General features: G+C 41.4%; 1 protein-coding gene across 2 annotated transcripts in view; it reads left to right on the forward strand.

Annotated features, from left to right (window-relative positions):
* OTC (ornithine transcarbamylase) overlaps nucleotides 1–25,795 on the forward strand; it is a 48,042-nt gene extending 22,247 nt beyond the window's left edge. For both annotated transcript variants that reach the window (XM_060234119.1, XM_060234118.1), the window contains 5 exons: nucleotides 5,761–5,883; nucleotides 6,085–6,138; nucleotides 6,224–6,373; nucleotides 22,483–22,620; nucleotides 25,460–25,795. In XM_060234119.1, the coding sequence (XP_060090102.1) occupies nucleotides 5,761–5,883; nucleotides 6,085–6,138; nucleotides 6,224–6,373; nucleotides 22,483–22,620; nucleotides 25,460–25,519 (525 nt within the window). In that variant the 3' untranslated portion in view covers nucleotides 25,520–25,795. The remainder of the gene's footprint in view (nucleotides 1–5,760; nucleotides 5,884–6,084; nucleotides 6,139–6,223; nucleotides 6,374–22,482; nucleotides 22,621–25,459) is intronic.
* Nucleotides 25,796–26,262: the final 467 nt, after the last annotated feature.

The raw sequence follows: 26,262 nt of genomic DNA on the forward strand, positions 1-26,262 counted from the left end.
CTCCATCTCCTTGATATAGGAGCTATACAACCGGTGCTGGAGGAGGATAGGACCCAGGGTGTCTACTTGTTCTTCTTCATCGTCCCAAAAAAGAATGGGGATGTGAGAGCAATCTTAGACCTGAAATGGCTCAACAGAAAGGTGGAGACGAAGAAGTTTCGGATGGAAACCTTGCGCTCGATCCTCCTAGCCCTACAGAAAGGGGACTTTCTGGCCTCGATAGATCTTTCCAAGGCCTATTTACATACCAATTCAGCAGGAACACCGCCATTTTCTGAGATTCTCTTACGACAGCAGACACTACCAATAGAAGGCATTGCCATTCAGCCTAAAGTCCTCACCCAGAGTCTTCACGAAGATATTGGTGACTCTAGTGGTAGCCTTGCGTCTCAGGGGAGTGTCACTGTTTCCATACTTGGACGATAGCCTAGTCACGGCACCATCGTTTGCACAGGCGAAGGCAGCCCTGGAGGAGACAATGGATGTTCTAGTATCCCACGGGTTTGTCATAAATCAGGAGAAGAGTTCCCTCATCCCAGCTTAATCCATCCTTCACCTGCGGGTACAGATCGACACCAGGGAATACAGAGTCTTTCTCACCCAGGAAAGACAAGTGAAACATACACAACTGATTCATTCAGTGTTACATGCCAAAACTTCGCAAGTGATGACTCTAACGAAATTGGTGGAACTCCTAGTCTTGTGCCAGGACCTCGTGCAATGGGCACGTTCCCATACACGACCCATCCAGTCCTTCCTACATCCCTTCCAAACAGCCATTGCTCAGAGGAAGACGCTCCAGGTGGAAGTGCCAAAATGGGTGAAAGGGGCCTTGCACTGGTGGTTGTCGCCACAGCGGTTTCAAACTGGACAGACTCTGCGAGAACCAATTCGAACAGTCGTGACGACGGATGCCAGCCTGTTTGGCTGGGGGGCGCACACAAAAGGAAAGATGGCTCAAGGGTGCTGGTCCAATCAGGAGACCTCCAACAGCATAAATGTCCTGGAACTGAGGGCGATCAGATTAGCTCTGCTCCACCTTCCAGACCAACATAGTGAAAGGCCAACATGTTCTCGTTCAAATGGACAATATGACAATGAAAGCTTTTGTGAACAAGCAAGGGGGGACGCAATCGAAACTCCTGCAGTGAGAGTCGACTCTTCTGATGGACTGGGCGGAGAAAAATCTTCTGTCTCTGAAAGTGACACACGTTGCAGGGAAGGACGATGTGTTGGCGGATTGGCTCAGCCGTCAAACCCTGGATCCAGCGTAGTGGTTGCTGAACAAGACGGTCTTCCGTCAAGTTTGCCCCAAAGTTGGACTTGTTCGCGTCGGAACTAAACCATCAAGTGCCAAATCTCCTGTCAAGAACAAAAACTCAAAAGGCCATGGGCACAGATGCATTGCACACAGAGTGGCCCAGGACTCTTCTTTATGCCTTCCCCCCCAGTGGCTCAAGGGTGCTGGTCCAATCAGGAGACCTCCAACAGCATAAATGTCCTGGAACTGAGGGCGATCAGATTAGCTCTGCTCCACCTTCCAGACCAACATAGTGAAAGGCCAACATGTTCTCGTTCAAATGGACAATATGACAATGAAAGCTTTTGTGAACAAGCAAGGGGGGACGCAATCGAAACTCCTGCAGTGAGAGTCGACTCTTCTGATGGACTGGGCGGAGAAAAATCTTCTGTCTCTGAAAGCGACACATGTTGCAGGGAAGGACGATGTGTTGGCGGATTGGCTCAGCCGCCAAACCCTGGATCCAGCGTAGTGGTTGCTGAACAAGACGGTCTTCCGTCAAGTTTGCCCCAAAGGTGGACTTGTTCGCGTCGGAACTAAACCATCAAGTGCCAAATCTCCTGTCAAGAACAAAAACTCAAAAGGCCATGGGCATAGATGCATTGCACACAGACTGGCCCAGGACTCTTCTTTATGCCTTCCCCCCCAGTGCAGGTGTTGCAGAGGTTCTTGCTCAGGGTACAGGACCTGGGGGCAGAGGTGGTCTGGTTCCAGGAGTTGATGCGCCTCAGGGTAGCCAAACCCTGGTTGCTTCCGCTAAGGATCTCCTGCAACAGGTAGAGGCGCTGTGTCCACAACTAGAGATGCTAAGACTCACAGCGTGGAAGTTGAACGGAGGCAACTGACTGAGTTGGGGTACCAAAAAGGGGTAGTAGATACCATGCTGGCCTCTAGACAAGGGTCTACTAATAGGGTGTGCAATGCCACTTGGCGGACCTTTACGTCCTGGTGTCAGGAGAACAGTGCAGACCCAATGTCCGCTAAGATAGAAGATGTGCTAGCCTTTCATCAGGCAGGTTTGGAGAAGGGTCTTAGTACCAATACCCTCCGAAGGCAGGTAGCAGCCATTTCAGCAGTGAAAGGTGATAAGAAGGGCAAGTTGCTGTCCAAACATTCACATATCAAACGCTTTTTAAGAGGGGTGTCTCTCCTTAATCCACCACAGGCACACAGGTTCCCCTCTTGAAATTTGAATATAGTGCTTGAGGCCTTAAGCCACAAGCCTTTTGAGCCTATGGCTTCATGCAGTTTAAAAATGCTTACATTTAAAATGATTTTCCTGGTGGGGATTACTTCGGCCCGCAGGGTGTCTGAGGTTAAGGCACTGTCTATCCACAAAGATCTTTGTGTTTTCCACCGAGATAAGGTGGTCTTAAGACCTGACCCAGCCTTTGTGCCAAAAGTTAACTCATTGTTTCATAGGTTAGAAGAGCTTATTCTTCCCTCTTTTGGGCCTAACCCGAAGCACAAAAAGGAGAGGCTATGGCACTATCTAGACGTTCGCAGAGCTTTAAGCTTTTACCTGGACAGAACTAAGCCTATACAGTCCTCTGATTCCTTATTTGTTTCTTTTAGTGCTAGAGCCAAGGGTAAGGCAATTTTTTAAATCTACAATTAGTAGATGGTTGCGAGGCTGCATCGTCGAGGAGTATAAGGCCAGGGGACTGGAACCTCCATCAGGCATCACAGCTCACTCCTTAAGAGGAGCAGCCACTTCTGCAGCTTACAGAGCTTTCCCCTCTATGAAGGTGGTGTGCAGAGCGACCACTTGGTGCTCCGTTCATTCCTTTACGAAGCACTACCCTATTGATAAGCTCGCTTCAGCTGAGGCGGTATTCAGTAGGAGGGTGTTACAGGCTGCTATTTGATCCAAAGGACTGAGTGGGCCCACCCTTGGGAACTGCTGTTATACGTTCCATAGGTCAGGACTGACCCACTACTGGGACCACTGGAGAACAGAAGATTCTGTTCACTTACCGTGAAGTCTTCCTTCTCGGTGCTCCCAGAGTGGGTCAGTCCTCCCCGCCCAGTCTGGGATTGGCTCAGTCTTTGTATAAAAACCCTGGGTAGCCTGAGAGTTCAGGCATGTGGTTTTTGCTGTGGTTGCTGTATACCATGTATTTGTACATAGGGAGCTACTGGTTGAAGGCATTCTGGTTTGGTTGTACCAAAATGTCCAGTTACAGTTATGAATAAAGGAAGTTGGATGATTCTGTGTATGCTTCTTTGATTCTGGGTCTGGGAGGGGAAGACAGGTATTACTGTAGTGTTTTTCCCTCGGTTGCAGTTTATTTTCTAGTTTCTAGTTGGGAGTCGACTGGCTTGAAGACAAACTAAAAGCTAAGGTGAATAGCACCCCCTCCTGGAAGGAACTTGTTTGCTGGCCCTGCCTACGGAGAGGAGGAGCTACATTCTCATAGGTCAGGACTGACCCACTCTGGGACCACTGAGAAGGAAGACTTCACGGTAAGTGAACAGAATCTTCCGACCTCTTCCTTTTCTGCATCCAGCTTGAACATCGGGCATTTCTCATTCGTATATGGTAACGGTCTTTGTTGTAAGATTTTGAACATCTATTTATTTATTTTTGTATCCTGCCCTCCGTGCAAGCAGGCTCAGAGTGGCTAACAGCATATTTACTCCCATGTAAAATCAATGCTATGGTCTGACAGCTGCTGCAGTCTTTGATGCTTCCTTTCTTCAGAACTGGAATGTAGATTGAGCATTTCTAGTCTGTGCACCATATTTATAAATATAAATCCAACATATAAATATAAATAATTTTTTCTTCCCATATTTGTTGGCATATTCTTGTTAAGATGTTGATGGACTCCATTACTGTGGCTTGGAACAGTTTTATCGATATTCCATCTGCTGCTGGTGATTTGTTTCTCCCAGTTGTTCTCAGTGCAGCTTTCACTTCACTTTCTAAAACTTTAGGTACTTCAAAAGTTTCTTCTTTGAAGAAATCTGCCATCCTTTAATCTCTTCTGTATAGCTCTTCAGTGTATTGTTCCCATCTGTTCTTTATTTTGTCCTGCTCAGTTAGTGTACTTTCATGTTGATCTTTCAGCATGCCTAATAATGCTTCAAATTTCCCTTTGATTTCTTCAATTTTGTGGAACGGATTTCTTGTTCTTCCTTTTTTGTTCTCTTTCTTTACACTGGTCGTTATAATAGTTCTCTTTGCCTCTTTGTGCCTGTTGCTAGAATGCTGCATTTTGACTCTTGAGCTGCTTAGAAAGAGGTAATATGAATCCTTATAAAAAGAAAAATCAAGGTCTCATTAAAACACAGGCTGCAAGAAATAACTTTAAGTGGTTCTCTTAGTCAGATAAATCCTGCATTTTTGGATGTATATTATCACCAAGAGTTGACAATTTTTCCAGTAATCACAAGCAGCTTGTGGTTCTTATGCAACAGGTATGCTGTTTATTGCTTGCTCTGCTAAATACTTCCTTGGATGCCTTGGTTAGAGAGCACAGCAGAAACTATCTGAGAGCTGCATTATCATCCATCTTTCCCCACCCCCAATTTCTGTAGTTCAAAAGGACAGAAATAATGGATAGAAGTTAAGACTTGACTTCCATACATATAGGGGCTGCATGAGAAATCCATATGCAGCACTGGGTGCATGCCTCCTGGTCTTTCCTGCTCTCGACAGGATAGAGCATATGGGCAATCCATATACACTGGTGCAGTAAGGTTTCATAATAAATTGATTCTGTTTTAGGAAGACACTGTAGAGTATTGTGCTGGATCCAGATTTAACTTTCTTTGAATGGGAGGGAAGATTTATTTTCTGGTAATTCCCACTTCCTGCTATAGAGCTCCAGCTTGTCCCTCATTCCATTCATGACAGCTCCTCCAGGGGTTAGCATTTTGGGGAGATCAATAAGCTGCATCCGGAGGGGAAGGCAGGAATGTTCTTTTGTGCTAATAGAAGTGTCAAGGTTCTATGTCAAGAACAGCACAAGGAGGTAGCCTTGAATATGCAATCCATGGTAAAGTTAAAGGCATTCTTCATCATTACCATGTTTCCCCGAAAATAAGACACTGTCTTATATTTGTTTTTTCTCAAGAAGACACACTAGGGCTTATTTTCAGGGGATGTCTTATTTTTTATTAAATATGATACAACAATCTGCATTTATTCAAATACAGTTAAGTCATCTTCTGGAACACTGTCATAACTCTCCAGGTATTTCAGTCTTCCTTACCACTCCGCGTCGAAATGCATGGCGTGGCTATGCAGATACGCTGCATAGCCACGCCCATCACTAGGTCCTATTATCTGCGTAGGGCTTATATTAAACAAATGCATAGAAATCCTGCTAGGGCTTATTTTTTGGGTAGGTCTTATTTTCAGGGAAACAGGGTATCAACAGACTTCATGAGTTAACTGTGTTGTTGTGACAGTGCTGGTTTGATCAGTCATTTTCCTCTCACCTTCTCTGCAGGAACACTATGGGTCTTTAAAGGGGCTGACCCTAAGCTGGATAGGTGATGGAAATAATGTTCTGAATGCCATTCTAATGAGTGCTTCCAAATTTGGGATGAATCTGCAGGTTGCTACTCCAAAGGTGAAATAACATTATCTATGTGACATCTATAATTACATTATCTAAGTCTAATTTCTTTAAGTAATTGTATTTAAAAGTTTAAGCTGCATAATAGTATAAAGGGCAGCATGTGTCTGCAAGGCAGATAATCAGATTTGAAAAAGCAAAATAATTTTTAATATGGCTTGAATACAGTGTAAGTTTTGTCATTTACTTTGACAGGGTTTTGAGCCAGATCCTACAATAACTCAAATAGCAGAAGAGTACTCTATAAAGGTATGAGCATGAAATTTTAAAACACAGTTTCTTCCCTGCTGCACATAAATTTGACACTTTTTCTTTTTTGCTTTCTTCACATTAGTATGGCACCAAATTGTTTCTCACAACTGACCCTTTGGAAGCTGCCCGTGGAGCCAATGTTTTAATCACAGACACATGGATAAGCATGGGGCAAGAAGAAGAGAAACAAGAGAGGCTGAAGGCTTTCCAGGGTTATCAGATCACAATGCAGGTAAAATATAGAGAATGGTTTCTTTGTGCAGTCTGTGGTTTTGTAGATACTAGCAGAAATATTCAAAAATATATACATACTTGTAGTTCTTGTTTGTGAAGAGTGTGTATGTCTAATTATTATAACTACTCTGAAGCAACTTTTACACCAATAGAATGTGTAAGCCGAAATGCCCTCAAAACGAGGTTGGGGAATTAGTTAGGTGGGCACCTGGCTCACTAGGGATCTTTTCACCTATGTATACAAGATTAACCAACCAGAGAGTGATGCTTAAATAATGGAACTCTAATTTAGTAAAACCAATTATAATTTATTGAGAAAAATATAGTCTTCCATACAAGATAAAAATATTCATACAATCATACACACACAGTCCTAGAAATATAGATAGATCGATAGGGGAACATAAAGGGTAGACACACAGGGTAATATTACCTATCGTAGTCTTCAAGGAAGGCTCCAATGGTGACAAAAGAGGACAGGGGAAATGGACCCAAAACTGTGGCCAGAATTGGGGATGGATCTAGACAGCGGAACTGGGGTACTGCTAGATGCACACATGAGTGGAGTTGGGTCAGAGGTTAAATAGACGACCTTAGACCCTCAGGGGCTGGGAGGTAAGAGGGAGGAGAAAGGGAAGGCTCTGCAGTGACCATGAGGGCCGGACTATGGCAGAGCCAATAGAAAGTTCCATGGTGGCACCTAATTGGGTACCTACTCTTGACCAATGAACTTGCCTGGATCTTGGATACCTGAGAAAACTTTCAGATTGAAACAGGCCGTGGGGCAGGCTCCAAAGTGACAGAATAGAAGTGATTACCGGGTGGGGAACACTTAAGATTAGATGGACTTATCTGAAAAGGTGACAATAGAGAATCAAATATTGACCTAGGTATCCCCCGGATTAGACAAAAGACTTGGCTCTGGCAGGAGATGGTCTTCCTCTTTTTCTGTCTTCTTCCTGGCACCAGTCTTTGTCCTGGGTTTTGTTAGACAAAGGCTTGAGTGGTCTGGCAGGATCCATGCCTGGATAAGCTTGATTGCCTTATGCAAAAGTTGAAGCAGCGGTTGGATATGAAGTCAGGAAAACAAGATGGATTCTGGTGGTGTTAGCCCTTGGTTCATGGAAACAGGCTGGAAACTGTTTGCTTGTACAGTTCATGGTGGCATGGCTTCCTTTACTGCAGCGGCCAAGACTGGGCACACAAGGAGTAGAATGCTGCTGCAGAGCTGAGGCTTATAGTATCCACATAAGCCTTAGAAACCGTGGGCAAAGTCCACTTCTTAGAGCAGATGTGTGAGAGTCAAAACTCCAGGCACCCTGGCAACCATACTGGTGATCATGATGTCCATATGTATGAAAAGTAGGGGGCTTTCCTTACAAATGTGTCAAGTGTATTTAAATCCCTACTGATAGTAAACAAATCTTATGGATGAACAGCACACAAAGAAGGTACCTTCCCACCTTCCTGAAGCGTCAACATGGAAAGGCAGATTAACAATTGCACTGATTCCCCCTCCTTTTTGTTTGGATCTTGAGTATCATGAACTAGAACCTGTTCACCTGAGGAACTTTAGCACTTCCTTTAAGAGCCTTATGAGTTCTGACTGAAAATTCTTCTTCCTGACTTATGCACAGAGATAGTTTGCTGCCGCCAACCTTCTACATGTAATTTCTCCTTCAAGGTAGGTGACCCCCCCCCCCCCCCCGCAAAGAAATGGCACAGGAAGGTACACTACAGGAACAGATGTATAACAGCTGGTCTCTCAAAATGGAGACTATCTAACTTCCCAAGCACCTACTTTTTAAACAGATCCTAAACATGACATGAGAAGCTAGGCATATGGGGATTGCTGAGATTGCAGTATTTCATGAATTGTGAGTAGTTAGCTTTTAAAAATTTGTTTTTACTGATACAGCACAGAGAGATAACAGCAAAATGAGCAAATCAGAAAAGACAACAAATTGTGAAAATCATCCTAACTGCTTTGCTCTTGTTCAGCAGTGATAGTCCTATGCTGATCCTACACTATGCCTTTATTGTAAGGTTAACAGAGATGTCTTGATAATTAATGTGGTGAAAGCATTTGCTAGTAGAGAAGAGGCACAGTACTAGCCTGCTTAAAATTTTACAGTGGCTTTGAGCTAATTTGCTGTCAAAAGAATGGCTTGCTTGAAATTAAGAATGAATGAATAAATAAATAAATAAATAAATATTATAGAGAGTATAAGAGCAATTGGCCATCTTTAAGAACAGCTTGCTTCTCATAAAAATATTGCAGAGAGCTATTGGCCGGCAAACTCCAGAACGCTTGTCCATTTGGTTAAATGAATAAGTTTGAACTGGTTTAAGCTTCTAATATAAATATATGCACTTAAGTGTCATTGAGTGGACGAGAAAACTTAAGATAGAAGATGTTGCAGAAGAGCATTAATATTGGGTTGTTACAAGAGGTTGGTAACCCTGGAAGAAATATAGGAAGGATTACTCTTGAGGAAGGTCATTGATGAAATAAGCCTATATCCGGGTGTTCATAGGACCTTTCTTGTAATATTGGAATATGAGAATGGACCTCTGTGATAATATTGTTATGTGAAATTGTTATTTCTAGTGAAGTACAAAAAGATATTTAAAAAGGTTTTAAATGGTTTTATTAAACATGGTTAGCCAGCATATCACAGTATGTTTCTTTCATTGCCTGTCTGTTGATTACAATAACTGAACCTGGTGCATTATCTGTGGTAGTTTTACACCTATGCAACTCTCTCTTCCCCTTAAAGTTTGCCATAAAGGTACTCAGAACTTCCCACTACTGAAAGTAATAAGAATTAAATAAATTGTGGTGAATTCCATTTAAGAATGACAGACTTTAGCTGCATAGGAGGATCTTTGTAAACAGACCAAGGAGGCATGCTTCATTATTTTTAGAATTGGTTTTCACTAAACAATGTTTTCCCTGTTCTGCTTTTGTTGCTTAAACATCCGTACAAAGATAACAGCTCTTTAAAACATTTTCCTAACTGAGCTGGTTTGGCTAATTTTCCTGATATAAATAAAAACTGTCCGGACAGGACTGGGAGCACACTTGTGTATATAAAAATATGAAATCAAAAATATTTTAAAAGCCATTAGACTGAATTGTTTCTCATAGCAACATATTTTAAATAGAAAACAGAATCTAATAAAATATTTACAATAGGCACATGGGGAAAAATCTTTTATTAGAAATTAATTGACCATATCTTAACTTCATTTTCCAGAATGGTAGTCGTGGATGTATTCAAAATTGCTTACAATGCTATGAACCTTTGCCCATAAATTATATGCCTATGTAATGAGTTATTGATCTATGGACTAGGTTCTGGTATTTTAAAGCATGCTTTTATAGGCCTTTACAAAAACATATTGACACACACAGCATTGACTCAGAATGTACCCATTGATCCACCAAAATTTCTACTCTTCCATCTAAATATATTCAGTACTTCTTGACAACACTGGCATTTATCTTTAGCGGCTCCAAAGGACAGCCCAGCCATTGGATGTATGAATTATTTGTCCTTGTTGCTGGAAGGAAGTGCTGATGAACCACTTGCATGACAGTAATGGTAGCAGGCATAGATTGCAGAAGAAAGACTGCACAGGCAAGTGCTGGCATCAGGAAGGAGCTCTTCCACCAGGCTTTTAATTAACCCAATGGGTGTCCTTGGAAGTCATCACTTCCCCCGCATTTCACAATTATAGTGTTATGCTATGCTCTTAGCCAGCAGCCGCATGCTGTTTACTGCCTGTGTTTGTAAGATTGTTTACTGTGCCGCTCCTGTTTTGTAATGCCTGTTTTTATATTACTTTAACTCTGTTGTCTTATTGTTGTAAGCCGCCCTGAGCCTGCTTGTGGGATAGTGTAACCATAAAGTCCAAGCCCTTACAAGGAGGGGAAAGGCTCAAAAGAGCACCTGTGAAGTGAAAGTCCGTTCAAAGGGGGAGGTGGGGCAACAGCAGCAACTCTTCATCTCACTCCTCTTCAAAAGAAATCCAACATCAATCTCTCAATGCATGTGTCGACTGTACTTGCTGCGTGTTTCGAAGAACCGCCCTAAGGCAGTTCACACTTTTATCAAGAGCCTAAATGAATACAATTATTATTTAACATCATAGTGTAGAAGATAAATATCTTTAAATACAATAACGCATCAAAGTATACTTACAAAATAGTACATGACCTTCTCTCAACTGCACTTCACAAATTTCATTCCAGGCAAATGCTTCAACCAGCAGGGGAACGCCGCCATAAGACAGCGTTCTCCAGGTGCAATCAATAAACTCTCGAAACACTTAAAGCAATATTATTCCTCAAACAAACAAAGCCAAAGTTTCCCACAAAATATAATAAAAAACAAGAAAGGTTGTTTTGTTGATTCAACCCATTCAGGTCTAAGGATCGCAATCTGAATATCCATTCTGCTTCCTTTTGTAAAAGTAATCTCTGTACATCTCCACTACACATAAGAGTCTCCACCTTCTGCAGCACAAAAAATTTTATAGACTCAGGATCATGTCTAAATTTCTCAAAGTGTTCAGTGAGCGGAGCACCCTGCACAATGAATTGAACAGGAGGGACCACAGGCTGTGGCAAAAGAAATGTAAGTCAATAATTAGCAGATTAGATTTTATAAGTTTCGGCACATATATGGCCACTCCCCTTTTTTCCCCCAGAGTCACATGAATAATATAGCTGCTATACAATGATGAGGAGGGGAGAATCTTAATAATAGAAACAGAAATTAACGATAAAAACGTAACTGTGGCAAATATATATGCTCCAAACGATAAACAAGAGAAATTTTATAAAGTGTTGCACGGAAAATTATTAGAACTGGGTGTAGAAGATTGCTGTATTATTGGTGACTATAATGCGGTGTTTGATGTAAAAAAAGATAAAAAGTTTGAGAGATCCAAGAAAAGCAAATCATGTAGTGTGCTACCTAAAACCTTTTTTAAAATGGCGGATGAATTTAATTTGATTGACGTTTGGAGAGTGAAAAATCCAGACGAAAGATTTCACCCATTATTCTCAAGCGCATAGATGTTGGTCCAGAATAGACTTGTGTTGGATGTCGACTGATTTAACTTTGTTAGTTAACCAAGCAAGTATTTTGCCGAAAATATTTGCAGATCACAACCCTGTGCAAGTGACTATACAAAATCCTCCAAGAAATAGTCGTTGGACTTTAAATTTACAAATTTTAAAAGAAACAGCATTTTTGGAAAGGGCTAAAAAGGAAATAAAGACCTTCTTTGAATGTAATTCAGAAAAAGATACGACTATGCAAGTAATCTGGGACACTTTCAAAGCTTTTTTCAGAGGAATTGCAATTAGTTATGTAGCAAGGAGGAAAAAAGAACGGATGAAGTCTTATAGTGATTTGCTGACAGAATTAAAAGAGCAGGAGAAACAGCAAAAAATCAGGAATACAAAAGAAATAAAATTAAAGAGTCAAGCTATACAACATGGAATCAACTTACTGCTCACAGAGGAACTAGAAAGGAAATTGAAATGGCAAAGCAAAATTATTTTGAAAGTGCCAACAAGACTAGTAGGTGGTTGGCGTATAAATTTAAGAAAGAAAGAGAGAAAAGAATTATAAAATCATTTAAAAATGAAGATGGTGGGGAAGTTACTCAAAGAGATCAAATGAAAAGAATTGTTCAAAATTTTTATCGGAACTTATATAAAAAACAGGAGATCACAGAACATCTACAAGAAGAATATATGGAAAGTGTTAAGATGAAACAATTAATGAAGGAACAGCAGGATATACTAGAGAGCCCTATTACAATACATGAAATAATTGCAGCAACTAAAAGACAGAAAAGTAATAAAGCTCCTGGTCTGGACGGATTACCGGTTGAAGTTTATAAATCTTTTGAAGAGCTCCTTCTGATTCCTTACAAAAAGGTGATAGAAAAAATACAACAGCTGTGATGCCAACATCTTGGAGGGAGGCTTTGATCTCATTAATTTATAAAGAAGGGACAGAACCATCGGATATCAAAAACTATAGACCGATCTCTCTTCTAAACGCTGACTATAAAATCTTTGCGGCAATATTATTTATTTAATATTAATATTAGGCTTAAAAAAGTAATAACTACCATAGTGCATGAAGACCAAACGGGCTTTATACCGAGAAGAATGATGTGACAGAATTTAAGATTCTTCTTGAATATTTTAGAATATTATAGGGAACATCAAGAAAAGCAATTTGCGGGCATCATGTTAGACGCGGAAAAGGTGTTTGACAATGTTAACTGGAAATTGATTAACAAAGCGTTAGTAGCTGTTGGCTGTGGAGAGATCTTCAGAAAGCTAGAGGAAGCTATATACACTAAACAAAATGCGAAAATAAATTTTAATGGATGCATCTCGAAATTGATAGATATAGAGCAGGGCATCAGGCAAAGGTGCCTCTTGTCTCCCTTACTCTTTATATTAACTTTAGAATTTTTGACAAAGAAAATAAGAGAGGATGTTGAAGTTAGGGGTACAAAAATTAAAAATGAAGAATTTAAAATTCATGCCTTTGCAGACGACCTGCTATTTACATTGGAAGATCCTAATTCTTCAATTGACAATTTGAAGAGAAGATTAAAATAATTTGGAGAAGTATCTGGATTCAAAGTCAACGTACAAAAAAACTAAATTTTTGACCAAAAATATGAGTAAGGAGCAAATTTTGCAATTAGAAATTAGATCTGGGTTTAAGCATGAAAATAAAATAAAATATTTAGGTATTTATCTGACAAATGAGCTGAAGACAATACAACGAGACAATTATGGGAAAATCTTAAAAGAAATTGGAATAGATCTGGATAGATGGAGAGATCTGCAAATTACACTTTTGGGGAGAATAGCAACAGTTAAAATGAATATTTTGCCCAGAGTTTTGTTTTTGTTTCAGACGGTTCCAATTATTTTACCAAAAACTTTCTTTCAACAACTCAATACAATGGTCATGACATTTATTTGGCAAAATAAGAAGCAGAGGATAAAATTAAAAGTGCTGCAAGGTAGTAAATTAAGGGGAGGATTTTCATTACCTGAATGGAGTCTATATTATAAAGCATGCTGTTTAGCCTGGGCTAAAGATTGGCTTGAATTGGAGAATAAAAGATTGCTAATACTTGAAGGTGCAGGACTGGCAAAAGGTTGGCATGCATATATTTGGTATCAGGCTCCCCAGAGGAATAGTATTTTTTTTAATCATGAAATAAGAAAAGCAATCTGTAAGGTCTGGATGGAAGTTAAAAGTAAATTTTACACTTCTACACCACTTTGGGTATCTCCGGTAGAGGCTGCCATGCATCCAAATTTATACAACTGGGGAAGCTCTTATAATTATGGTACGTTGCTGGATAATGGAAATAACTTAAAATTAGATGGTAATATAATATTGGATTGGTGGGTCAGGTGTCAAGTAAAGTCAAGATATCAATCTGATAAAGAATTAGGCTTCCCCAAAAATTTAAATGAATTTGATACACTGATCCAAGGTTCCCAAAAACTTATCTCAAAAATTTATAATTGGTTACTACAGATCAAAATGCAAAATGAAATTGTGAAAGAAAGTTGGATAAAATGGTTAGAGGATTTTGGATATACTTTTGAACTGGCGGAATGGGAAAAAGTTTGGGAACAAAATGTAAAGTTGACAAAATCATCGGTTTTTAAGGAAAATTTATATAAAATGATGTCTTCTGGTATCTCATACCGGAAAGATTGGCTAAAATATATCCAAGTTATACAAACAAATGCTGGAAATGTAGAAAAGTTAAGGGGACGCTTTACCATATATGGTGGAAATACGAATGTGCAAAAAAATTTTGGACCCAGATTAATATCTGGGCCCAAAGAATTTTTTAAAAAAGGTTTCAACACTCTCCGGAATTGTACTTATTGAGTATATGCAAAGAACAACTATCTATAACTGAGAAAAAATTATTAATTCATATGATTGTAGTTGCTAGAATCTTATATGCAAAATATTGGAAAGTCTCCAAAATCCCTGATAAGGAAGAATTTTTATCAAAGTTATTGGAAGCTGCTGAAATGGATACTTTGACTACAAGGTTAAGAGATGGAAATTTGCAGGAGTGTAAAAAGACTTGGGAACCAGTATGTGTATGGGCCAAAAGTATGGGAATTGTTATGAGAGAATAGAAATTGTATATAGTAAAGCCCTCAAACTCCTGGGTCCTGTATGACTGGGTCCTAATGCCTCGGACAAATGGTCAGGGGCGGAGGACAGGTGGGAGGACATCCTACCACCCATCAACAGATAGAGCTGGGTGTCATCAGCATTCTGGTGACAACTCAGTCCAAAACCACGGGCAATCTGGGCAAGGGGGTGCATATAGATGTTAAATAATATAGGCGAGAGGATAGCCCCCTGCAGCACTCCACATATGAGTGGGTGCTGCATGAAGTCTGCTCGCCAAGCATCACCCTCTGTCCCCATCCCTGGAGAAAGGAGGAAAACCATTGCAAGGCTACTTCCATACTCCGACAACGGCGAGGCGGTGGGTCAAAAGGTCATAGTTGACCATGTCAAACAATGCTGACAGATCAAGAAGAATCAGCAGCACCGACTCACCTTGGTCCAGATGTCTTCTTAGATCATCTGTTTGGGCAACTAGCACCATCTCCGTCCCATGGCCTGGGTGGAAATCGGACTGGAATGGGTCAAGGATGGGTATTTTATCCAGGAAAACCTGCAACTGCTCCGCCACCGCTTTCTCAACTACCTTTCCCAGGAATGGTAAATTCGAAACTGGGCAGTAGTTAGCTAATACCCCAGGGTCCAGCGATGGTTTTTTTCAAAAGCGGCGGGATCACTGCCTCCTTCAGTTTTGGGAATTACCCTGTTTCCAGGGACAAGTTGACAATATCACCCAGAGAGTCTCTGACATCATTCTGGCAGGCCTTCACAAGCCAGGAGAGGCAGGGATCCAGGGGGCAAGTGGTAGGCTTCACTGCAGTCAGGATCCTGTCTACATCCTCCAATGTGAGTCGACTGAAGCAGCCCAGTATAGCACCAGACGATGGCCAAGGGGCTTCCAATTCATATACTGTATCAACCATGGCTGGGAGGTCCTGGTGGAGAATCAGGATTTTATCTGCGAAATACGTTGCAAAGGCCTCACAACCAATATCCAATTCCCTATCTTTTTGATTGCTTAATGGCAAGGCTGTCAAAGACCGAATCACTCTAAATAATTGAGCTGGGTGCTACTTCACAGACTCTATGGAAGCCGCATCAAAATCTTTCTTAGCGACTTCATAGCTTTCTCATAGACTTTCATAAGTATTCTATAAGAGGTTCTAGACTCTTCATCACGAGCATGCCGCCACACTCGCTCTAACCATCTAAGCTATCATTTTATCCTTAGCAAGTCCAAAGAGTACCAAGGAGCTCTTGGTGCGACAGGGAAGAGGTCACTGGGGGGCAATGTTGTCGATGACAGTGGAGAGCCAAGAATGCCAGTCCTCCACAAACTCATGTAATGACCCTCCAGGGGTCATTGGATCCCGCAGAGCCTCCTGGAACCTCTCTGGGTCCATTTGGCTCTGCAGACGAGCATAAATCTGCTCGCTGCCTAAACAGGGTGGAAGTCGCAGGTCCAGCCAGGCTTTTAAGGCATAGTGGTCTGACCATGGGACAGCATCTGCTGCCATCAGACCCACTGATATCCCTGCCCCAATGATCAAGATTAGGGAGGGACGGTGGCTCAGTGGTAGAGCATTTGCTTGGGAAGCAGAAGGTCCCAGGTTCAATCCCTGGCATCTCCAAAAAAGGGTCCAGGCAAATAGGTGTGAAAAACCTCAGCTTGAGACCCTGGAGAGCCGCTGCCGGTCTGAGAAGACAATACTGACTTTGATGGACCAAGTGTCTGATTCAGTATAAGGCAGCTTCATATGTTCATATGTAAGTCTAGCGTGTGCCTGGTATGTGCGAGCCGATACAAATTGGTTGAGTCCCAGTGTTCCATGGACGACATCAGGTCCTGAGCTTGCGGGGACGCCACGTCATCTACGTGGACATCGAAATCCCTTAGAACTAAAAGTCTGGGAAAGTTCAATACCCAAGTGGACACTGCGTCCAGCAGGGCAGGTAGGCTCTCCGGTGGTGCGTTAGGCGGTTGGTACACCACCCAGATCACCATACTCTCTTCAGCTTCCCACACCAGGCTAGTGCATTCTTTGTCAAGTGATGTTCGTGCCAGGGAGCACCCTGAAAGAAAAAGAATCTTGGATGATATAACAGCGCACCTCGCGGTCTCACTGGATCGCTTCTATATGCGGCTTATGGCTACCCCAGCCCCTCTTCTTTTGAATTTTACCTCACAACTATGAAACTCAAGGGGTGGGTGTAATATGGATTTCTCACTACTCGTCTCTTCAGGGTTTTTGTTTTGCTTTCAGATGGATATAAACTCAGTTGGTAGATAGGGGACCACAGCAGCTTTCCCAATATACTGGCACCAGAGAACTTTAAAGTAAACCACAGAAATTTATTAACGTACACACATCGTCTTCAACTGGGGAATGGGAAAGATATACATGGGCTATATTGTATCTCAAGCAGTTAACAGTTTCTTCGTAGTTCAGGCTTTATAATATCAATTTTGCTTAGGTCTTTCAGGTTTCACAGATCATATAGATTGCACTCTCCAACACTATTCTAGGTTGGCCTCTTGGGTGTAATGTGCCAAATCCCTTAAGTCGACTGGTGTCTCTTCTCCCAGCCCTTCAGACTTCTAGATCCACATCTTTCCCTCAACCACCTCTTTAGCTCTTAAAAGAAGTGTATCTGTGTCTGTGACCTCTCAGGTCTTTTACTATGACTCTTCTCTAGTCACACACAGCCCCTTGGCTGTCTTTATAGAGTGAACAGTGAGCTTTGCTTCTCTCGAAGACTCTCCTCAGCTCCTGTCTCAGCTCCTTCTCAGACCAACTGCTCTCTTCAGCAGTCTCCCTCAGACTCTGTCTGTCACCAACTGCCCTCAGCCATTAGCTGTCAATCACCTCTGAGAGTTCCGAGCACTCTGGCCCCCACCCTCAGATATCTGACGCAGGCTCTATGCATCCTTAGTTTTCTTGTTAACCCGTTCATTACCGTCACAGATGAGCACAGCAACCCATTTGTCCGAGACTGCTGAAGGATGGCAAACCCAGGTGGGGTAAACTGGTTCAAGGCGACAATTTTGCCTCCTGCACCCAAGTCTCCGTCACACAGACCAGGCCCACTTGCTGCCCCATGATAAAATCACGTAGCATAGCAGTCTTATTGTTAATGGACCTGGCATTGATCAACACCAGTGAAGGAGATGGGTAATTCGTCCAAGCCCCACAACCAACATGCCTCGGGATGGGACATAGGTGGGAAGGGATCTGAGCATTTCCATATCTCCAGTCCCTTCTCTGTCTTCACAACCGATGTCCACTGTCATACTTTCCCTGCCCTATTATAACCGGGATCCCAGACCCTAGCATGCCCCCCCACGGAGTGCTATTTGGCCAGAAAAAGGCCCTGCTAGCAACTGTTGGCAGAGTCCAATAATAGACGAGGCGATATGATTTAGGATCTATGGGGTCTCTATCAGGTTTAGGGAAAACCACAACTTTAGCAACTAACCAAGAAGAAGGGGGGAAACCTGATTCCAAAACATGGTTAAAAAGGGCTAATAGGTGAGAAAGTATGTTCTGCAGAGCTTTGTAATATTCAGGTGTGAAGCCAACTAGTCCTAGAGCTTTATTAATTTTCAAGAGTTTAATGACATGTTCTAGTTCAAGTTCATCAACTGGCCTATCTAAAAAGGACTGATGAGATTCTGGTAACTTTTTCAGTGCAGGAACCAATTTAAAGAAGGCTGAGATAAGAGTCCATAGAGGGGTTAGAAGATTGATACTGCTCTGAATAAAAAGTTTTGAAGATAGATAAAATAGAAAACAAAGCAGTATGTAATTCACCTGAAAGATCTTTAAGGCCTTTGACCCCAAAACTCATTGCTCTCTTTTTTACTTTTAAGGCTAATAAACAGGAAGATCTAGGGCCCTTATAACACCAAGCTTGTTTTACTTACAGATGATTTTGTTTGAGATCTCAAAAGCCTCCAACTTTTTACGCTCAATTAAAAGCTTTTTATAAATCTTTTTTGAGCAGGTTTGTTTATGTTTATCTTCCAACACTTTAATACTATCTAACAATTCTGATCGTAATTTAATCCATTTTTATGATACGCTGAAGCAATAGAAAAAGAATATCCTCTCAGGACCGTTTTATAAGTGTCCCAAACTACTGGGAGGCTGACCTCCTCAGATTTTCTTGAAAAAATTCAGTAGTATGCTGTTCAAGAGTTTTAATAATTCTTTCATCTTGCAATAACAGATTGTCAAATCTCCAAGTATGACTTTTATCTCTATACGCTTCATTCCTAGGCACACATATTACAACCATATGATCTGACCAATATTTAGAATCAATGGAAGCTGAGCTCAAACAGTTGACTAGAGAGTTTGTAAGAAAAACATAATCAATTCTTGAGTATGATTGAAACTGACTTGAGAAATATCTGATATCATGCTCTTGAGCATGCAAACACTGCCATGAGTCTATCAAGTCAAAATCTTGTAATAGTTTATATAAGCCAGTATGATTAGGGCAGTTTGCTGTAAGGTGACGCTTATGACAAAAGTTATTAAACTTGGACCTCCTGTCTCAACTCCGATCTATGATGTAATTGAAGTCAGCACCTAAGATTACCAGCCCCGATTGGAAATCTTGTAATTTAGCTAACATATTCTTTATAAAATCAAGCTGACCAGAGTTAGGTTCATAAGCTGAAGCTAAAGTGACTGCAGTGCCATTTAAAGTTCCATTTAAAAATATAAACCACCAGGATCTGTTTCAATGTCTTGGCAAGAAAAATGGACAGAATTATAAACAAGAATAGCTATGCCTCTAGCATGAAATGAGCCTGGAGCAAAGAAACAAAATTGAAAGCATTTTGATTTTAAAAGATAATTAGTACCATTTTTAAGATGTGTCTCTTGTAGAAAAACTATATCTGCTTTCAAGTTTCTTAAATATGTGTGAATAAGTTTGGATTTGATGATGTTATTTAATCCACGACAGTTTAGTGAAACAATATTAAAATTCATTTATTAATACTAAAAATAGATGGGTTAAAAAGGGGAAGAAGGGATGAGCCCAACCTCCAGCTAAAAACATTCTAGTAGACAATAAATATAAGCCTATTAAAAATAACATTTTGAAGATTATGAAATGGTGCTGATGCATTATTTGGACATTGTATATAAACCCAGAAGAATATTTCTCAATTAAAAAGATCATATATGATACAAAATCAAACACTCCAATTATAAACCAGTATGAATTCATTAGTAATAAAATTGTACTAGATCAATCACAATAGAATTGAGAATTAATTTAAACTATTTAAAAACCTTTAAAACGTACACTAGCATCTTAAGATATAAAATATTTATGTAGCTATATGTTATAGGCAGCATACTAAAGGAACACACAGGGCCATCAGCCTTTCCAGTTTATCAACCTATTAATAAACATTGACAATAACCAGCTAAAGACACAATGCAGAGCAAAAACATACTGTATTAATATACTGTGTGCACTATAGAAGAAGGCAGCCAAAGGGAAAAAACCTGTTAACGGATACAATAAGAGTGCCCCACCCCCCACCCCTCTAACCCCAACTCCTGAACATGTAACAACTGCCGTAAGCAACGTAAGCTAAGAAGACGCACTTTATAGTGGCAAATGCAACAGAATAAATTAGAACCTTCTTCCACCCACTCCCAGCCAAAAATCTCCAAAAGAAAAAAGACTTTAAAGAAAACAATCCAGTCAGGATTGTGTCAAAGTGGCCACTATGCCACATCCACCCAACCACTAGGGACTAAAGAGCTAAGAAACCCTTGTACCCCATAACCCCCCACCACCCCTCCAAACCAATAAGCTAGAGGAAATGGTCAATATCTACAATAATTAACATTAACAAAACACACAAACGCTAAAGCATGTAAACCAGAAAAACAAACTGCAACCAAGCAGACATGGAGTTAACTATCTCTTATTGCATCCCAAACCGGGAGCTTGCTGTTCTTCAGAGGGGAAGCATTATCCTGTTTGTGTTTATTAGTGTACTTTCCAAGATCCATGGACGCTTCAATATCCAAAGCTTTAAGTAGAGAAAGGTCAGCTTCAATGCTCTCAGTTGTCCAAGTTTTGCCTCTATCATGTACAATTAGCTTCCCAGAGGGGGACCATTTATAGTTTATCTCCACCTCCACCAGCTGTCTTGCAATGGGTTTTAATTGTCTTCTGTTCTGTAGCATTTCAGCAGTGAGATCAGGAAAGATTTGAATTATCCTATCAATAAAAGGGAGCCCCCTTTTTCTCTGGACTTTGTAAGGAGTTTAGTTTTGAGCTGGAGATCCATCAGTTCAAAAACTATGTCCCTGGGGCCTTGTGGGCAGGAAGGAGAAAAAGCGCCTACTCTGTAAGCCCGTTGAATGGCAGGAGGAGGGTGATCTTGTGGTTGAAGCACACCTATTAACCAGGACTCTAAGGAAGTTTTATGTATTTTTAGGTTTTTATGTATTTTATTGTATAATTTTAATCGTATTTAAATCGACCTCTGTTAGCTTTTATTGTTGTAAGCCGCCCTGAGCCCACCTCGGTGGGGTAGGGCGGGATATAAATCGAATAAAGTAAGTAAGTAAGTAAGTTATAAGGGGGGGGGGGTTCCCTTCCTCTTGCTCATGAAACCCATGACATTTCATGTTTCGCTCACAAATCTTACTTTCCAGGGTGAGTAACCACTCAGTAGATTATTTTTCTTTTTTTTCAAGCATTTGAAGATCTTCTTGGTTCGCCAGGCTATTTTGCATGGTGGTTTCTGCCAAATGAGAGACATCATTAAGGGACAACTGCATAGCATCTAGTTGTTCTTTTATGGGTCTCATCATTTCCTGAATGTCATCTAAAATGCCGCTCCTGAATGCTTGAGAGGTGAGAGAGTCACCACTTGGTAAGGGCAATGATGAGGCGGTGGCCATATTAGAGTTCGTTGATTTTGTGGGTGACATGGGCCCCGCTGAGACCACAGGTTGAAGATACGCACGGAGCGATGCAGACTCTAGTTTATTTTGTTTGGGTTTTTGTCCTAATACCTTCCCCATACTCATGGTATGCAGATTTAGTAGAAATTAGCATTCGGTGCAGCTGTTGGGGGGTAAACAGAAGGGAGCTCTGCCCTCACACGTCCAACTCCATCAGAGTCCACGCCCCCTCCCATTGTCTTATCGGTCAGCTGGGCCATGGCAGAATGGGTGTGCAACTGAGGCAGGTGCCCTGCCTGATTCCGGACCAGTAATAAAGTGTGAGGTGGCTGGACCATGGCGGGAGTGGGGTTTCAACAGTTACTGTGCTACCACAGTGATATATTAATTAGTCTGAGAAGAGAGTTTTATATAGAGGTATCTGGCTGTTATGAATCATGCACAAATTCTGTAAAATGGCTGCTTTTATTGTATACAGTAAGGTAGGCTATATAACCATTAATTAGTCCTTCCCTCAGCCTAATGTGATTGCCATTCTCTCCCCCCACCCCACAGAAAAAATGGCAATTGACATTTCACTGGTATCAATTATTACAGATTTTTTTTTTTAAAAAAAGCACCCCCCAGTGGCACAAGTGGGTAGATGGCAGCTGCAGGATGCTAAAGCAAGAGACCTGTTCCTTTCCTTTCAGCCTCAGAAGAGGCTGAGGGCAGGGAAACTGCTGCAGAAACTGCCATGTGGATACTTTACTACAGCTGTGAATGCTTCTGTATTCACAGTGGCCATGAGAGCTAAATAGCAAATTTTTACCACTTTCAAGCATCCTGTGTTGTGTAGCATTTCAGCTTTCACCTTAGTCATGTTATGTGTGGTCTTTTGTTATTAAAGTAGCATATAATTCCATTCTATGTCAAATTCTATATATCTTTCCAACCCTTAGACTGGGAAAGTGGCTTCTCCTGGTTGGACATTTCTACATTGCTTACCCAGAAAGCCAGAAGAAGTTGATGATGAAGTGTTCTATTCACCACAATCACTGGTTTTTCAAGAGGCTAAAAACAGAAAATGGACAATTATGGTATGAGTGCTCACAGAAGTGCATGGCTGTCATGGCACAAAGTATTTTGAGCCAACACACACATTGTGACATTCTGTGTGATGCAGATGAAGCAATTCCATTGTACTGTGTTTCCTGGCAGTTACAGTCTCCCTATCAACTATTATGACAACATATTGCTCAGCTTGCACTGGGTGATTGGGTCTTTCAAAGCGTAAAGACCTTTAGGATGGCACATGAGTAATCTCTAGTCTAGCACCTATCCCAGCCCTCCTCCAGTTTTCGTGCGACATGTCACACAGCAGGGGCCTAGGAGGGCCTTCTGCTGGCTGCCACCACTTTGGTAAGGGTCTGCAAGGGAGGGCCCAGAGCACCCAACCACTGCTGTATCTTCCTTATTAGAATATACCTCTTAACTGTGACCAAGGAGATGTGAGAACCCAGACAGTAAAACAACAGTTTATTTACAGTGCTCAAATAATCAGTGGGTAAAAAAGTGAAATATATATACAGTAAAGGTGGGTGCAAATAAACAGAAGCTCTGATGCACTTAGCTAGACATTCACTTCCTCTAATATCAAAACTCACCCCCTTGGGAAAGGGATCTTTCCTGCCGCCTTCTCCCCTGCATAGGACTGCCAAACCCCCGGTCTGGGTGGGGAATCCCCCACCCTGGAGGTTCCCAACCTGCTGACTCACATTGGGCCAGCAGGGGGAACCTCCCCCTGCATCGCTAGCATGATGACATCACCCAGAAGTGACGTCATCAAAATGGCACACATGCAGGGCCGCTCTAGGCATTTCTGGGAAAACGCTATGGTTTTCTTGGATGCTCTAGCCATTTCGGAGGTAAAACTCTGTGGTACAATAGGTACCATAGCGTTTTAACCTCCCAAATGGCTAGAGCGGCTGGAAAAACTAGAGTTTTCCCAGAAACGCCTAGAGCAGCCCGCGTGCACGCTGCCATTTTGATGACGTCACTTCTGGGTGACATCATTTCATTGCTTGCGCACATTGCTAGCCCACAAATGTCCCCCACCAGGGCTTGAAGAGGACTTGGCAACCCTATGAGTCCTGCAGCCTTTTTCAGAGATAACACACTCTGTCTGTGCTTGGCTCTTCTATGCTTTCCTCCCAGGTCCCATCCCTCTCTGGGCTAGTTTTCCCTCCAAAACCTTACCACCCAATTAGAAGGACAGAAGGGATCTTGGGAGATGTAGGCTTTCTGTAGTAACTCATAGGCAGGCTTCTCTGGAACCTGTAGGCCTCACTAGGCCCAGGATCATGGCACCACATAATACCATTTAAATCTATCACTGTGGTGTGTAGAACAGTGATGCTGTTATTGCTGTGGTTCCATGAAGGCCTGCTGCTATGCTAGAGTACTAAACTCAGCACTAACACAACAATTGTGATGTGGCATCAGGTCTCTAGTTCTTACACCCAGACCTATGGACTTCTGTGCCATCATTGCATAATGCTAATAAAGCTGGGGATTCTGCCCATCCAGTTTTGTGGATACGTTTCTTCTTAATACATTCTGAAGACACAACCGAGATCCTTGGAAAAGTTAAACCATCCATGTGTGCATTACATCCTTGTTCATACTGGCAATAAAATTCTGCCAGAGGAGCACTGTCCTGTTTGTGTCTGAGGTGATTAATGTCTCACTGAGGATGGTCTGGTCTCTATAGTCTTGAAGGTGGTCACAGGACCACTCTTGAAGAAACGGTCTTTGGGTGCCAATGGCATCAATTATCCATCCCATTCTAATATTCCATTCTCATCCCTTGAGCATATGTTGGCATCTCAGCTCCAGAGATTCTTCAGTGATAGTGCTTATCTGAATATTTCTCAAACTAGATTCATGACTAGTTTTAGAAGTGAGAGTGCTCTGATCACTGTAGCTAACAGACAACACTGAGAGATCTTTTGGTGTTTCTGGTTCTCAGTTTTTGTTACTGTTAATTATAATGCCCTGGCCAGGATTAATTTTGCAGTAGCTCCAGTCCTTCCCAGAGGACAGGTTACAGAACATGATACTGGAAGACTTGCTATTTCACTCCATGACATTTGATTTATGGGGTGCTTAAAGGGTCCTGCATGCTATTCAGCATCTGAATGAAGATGCTGAATGAGATTATCCAGAGATATGGGGAGAGATGTCCTCATTAGGCAGATGAGATTCAGCTCTTTCTCTCCTCTAGAAGCACCTGAGGCTCTGAACTAGTTCCTAAGGTTAGTGATGGACTGGTTAGGGTTTTATCAGCTTAGATTTAATACCGACAGACGTTCTCCTGGTTGGTGATCATAGATTAAGTATTTAGCTTGTTTTGGACAGTCTGCCTCTTCCTTCCCTTGAATCCCTACTGTCCAGACTGCTTCCTCTAGTCACCAGGAACCAGATTTGTGTATTGGTTATGGATGGCATACTCTAATTGGGAGAACTGGGTTCAATTCCCCACCTCCCCTCCTGAAGCGAAATGGGTGACCTTGGGCAAATCACAACACTCTCAGTCTAAAAATAAGCATAGCTCGCAACCTAGTGGTGCCAAAAAAGAGCTACAGTTTCAGGCAGGCACTCAATCCTCTGGGATCTCCTGCCTATTCCACACACAATGCCATATGATAATGTAACTTTTTAATTCCTCCAGTCACTATGCTTCTTTGTTTCCTTTTTTGTCCACCCATCCTGCAGAGATTAGCAATGTTGCAATAAAGGCACCCTTCATATACACATAGGGTATGCTTCTTTATTAACACATTTTCAAAGGAATGCGTGAAATACATAGATATTTAGTATGCAGTAACCTTTCCCTCTGTTATTAGATTTTTCATTAATTCATATTCTTTCTTCTAGGCTGTCATGGTTTCCCTGTTGACAGATTACTCACCACAGCTGCAAAGGCCTGTGTTTTGATTTTTGGGATTCTGCCAAGAGAAAAAATTCTACACTAGCAGAATATTTTGGTCCATGAAATCACTTTTTCTCTCAAAAACAAGATCAAACTAATGATAATTATTTAAAAGGACTGTGAAGGTGCCTATAATATGGAATATTTTACTTCCGCATTTGTTCAAGCACTTAGGCAATACAGCTGCACTTCTTTCTTTGATTTGTGTTTTGCTATACATCCTGCATATTGATTACTATTCCAAACAGTTATGGTTTAATAAATGGATTTGTTTCTGCCAATGCTGTAGCAGAATTGATCCCATAAATGTATTCTAGAGTAAAAATCACTGCATTTTCTCAAAAGCTGTCGTATTTCCTTTAAGCGGATATATATCAGGGAAAGGGAGGACATTTTTTTTTCTCTAAGCAGCTTGAACATGTCCCAAATCCTATAGAAATAAATCTGAATTCTTTCCCTTCTTACACACTTTTAGTTGATCCATTCGACCCAGTATAAAAGGAGGTATAAAACCCCCCAAAACTATGGTCTGATTAGTGAAGTTCAGATTTTATAGGTTTCCATGATCTATGAAGTAAAGAAAATATATTTTGATGGAATGCTTACATCCTGCTTTAAAGGATTGCATTGTAGGGCCAAACTAAACAACATTTTTGGTAAATTGGGTCAGAGCAACCCAGACTGGACTTGCTTTCCATGCAGCCACACAACAGCTGTGAAGAACATAAGTTTGTGGGACCCAGATTCA

This window comes from Heteronotia binoei, chromosome 3 (assembly GCF_032191835.1).
Source record: "Heteronotia binoei isolate CCM8104 ecotype False Entrance Well chromosome 3, APGP_CSIRO_Hbin_v1, whole genome shotgun sequence".
NCBI classification, from domain to species: Eukaryota; Metazoa; Chordata; class Lepidosauria; order Squamata; family Gekkonidae; genus Heteronotia; species Heteronotia binoei.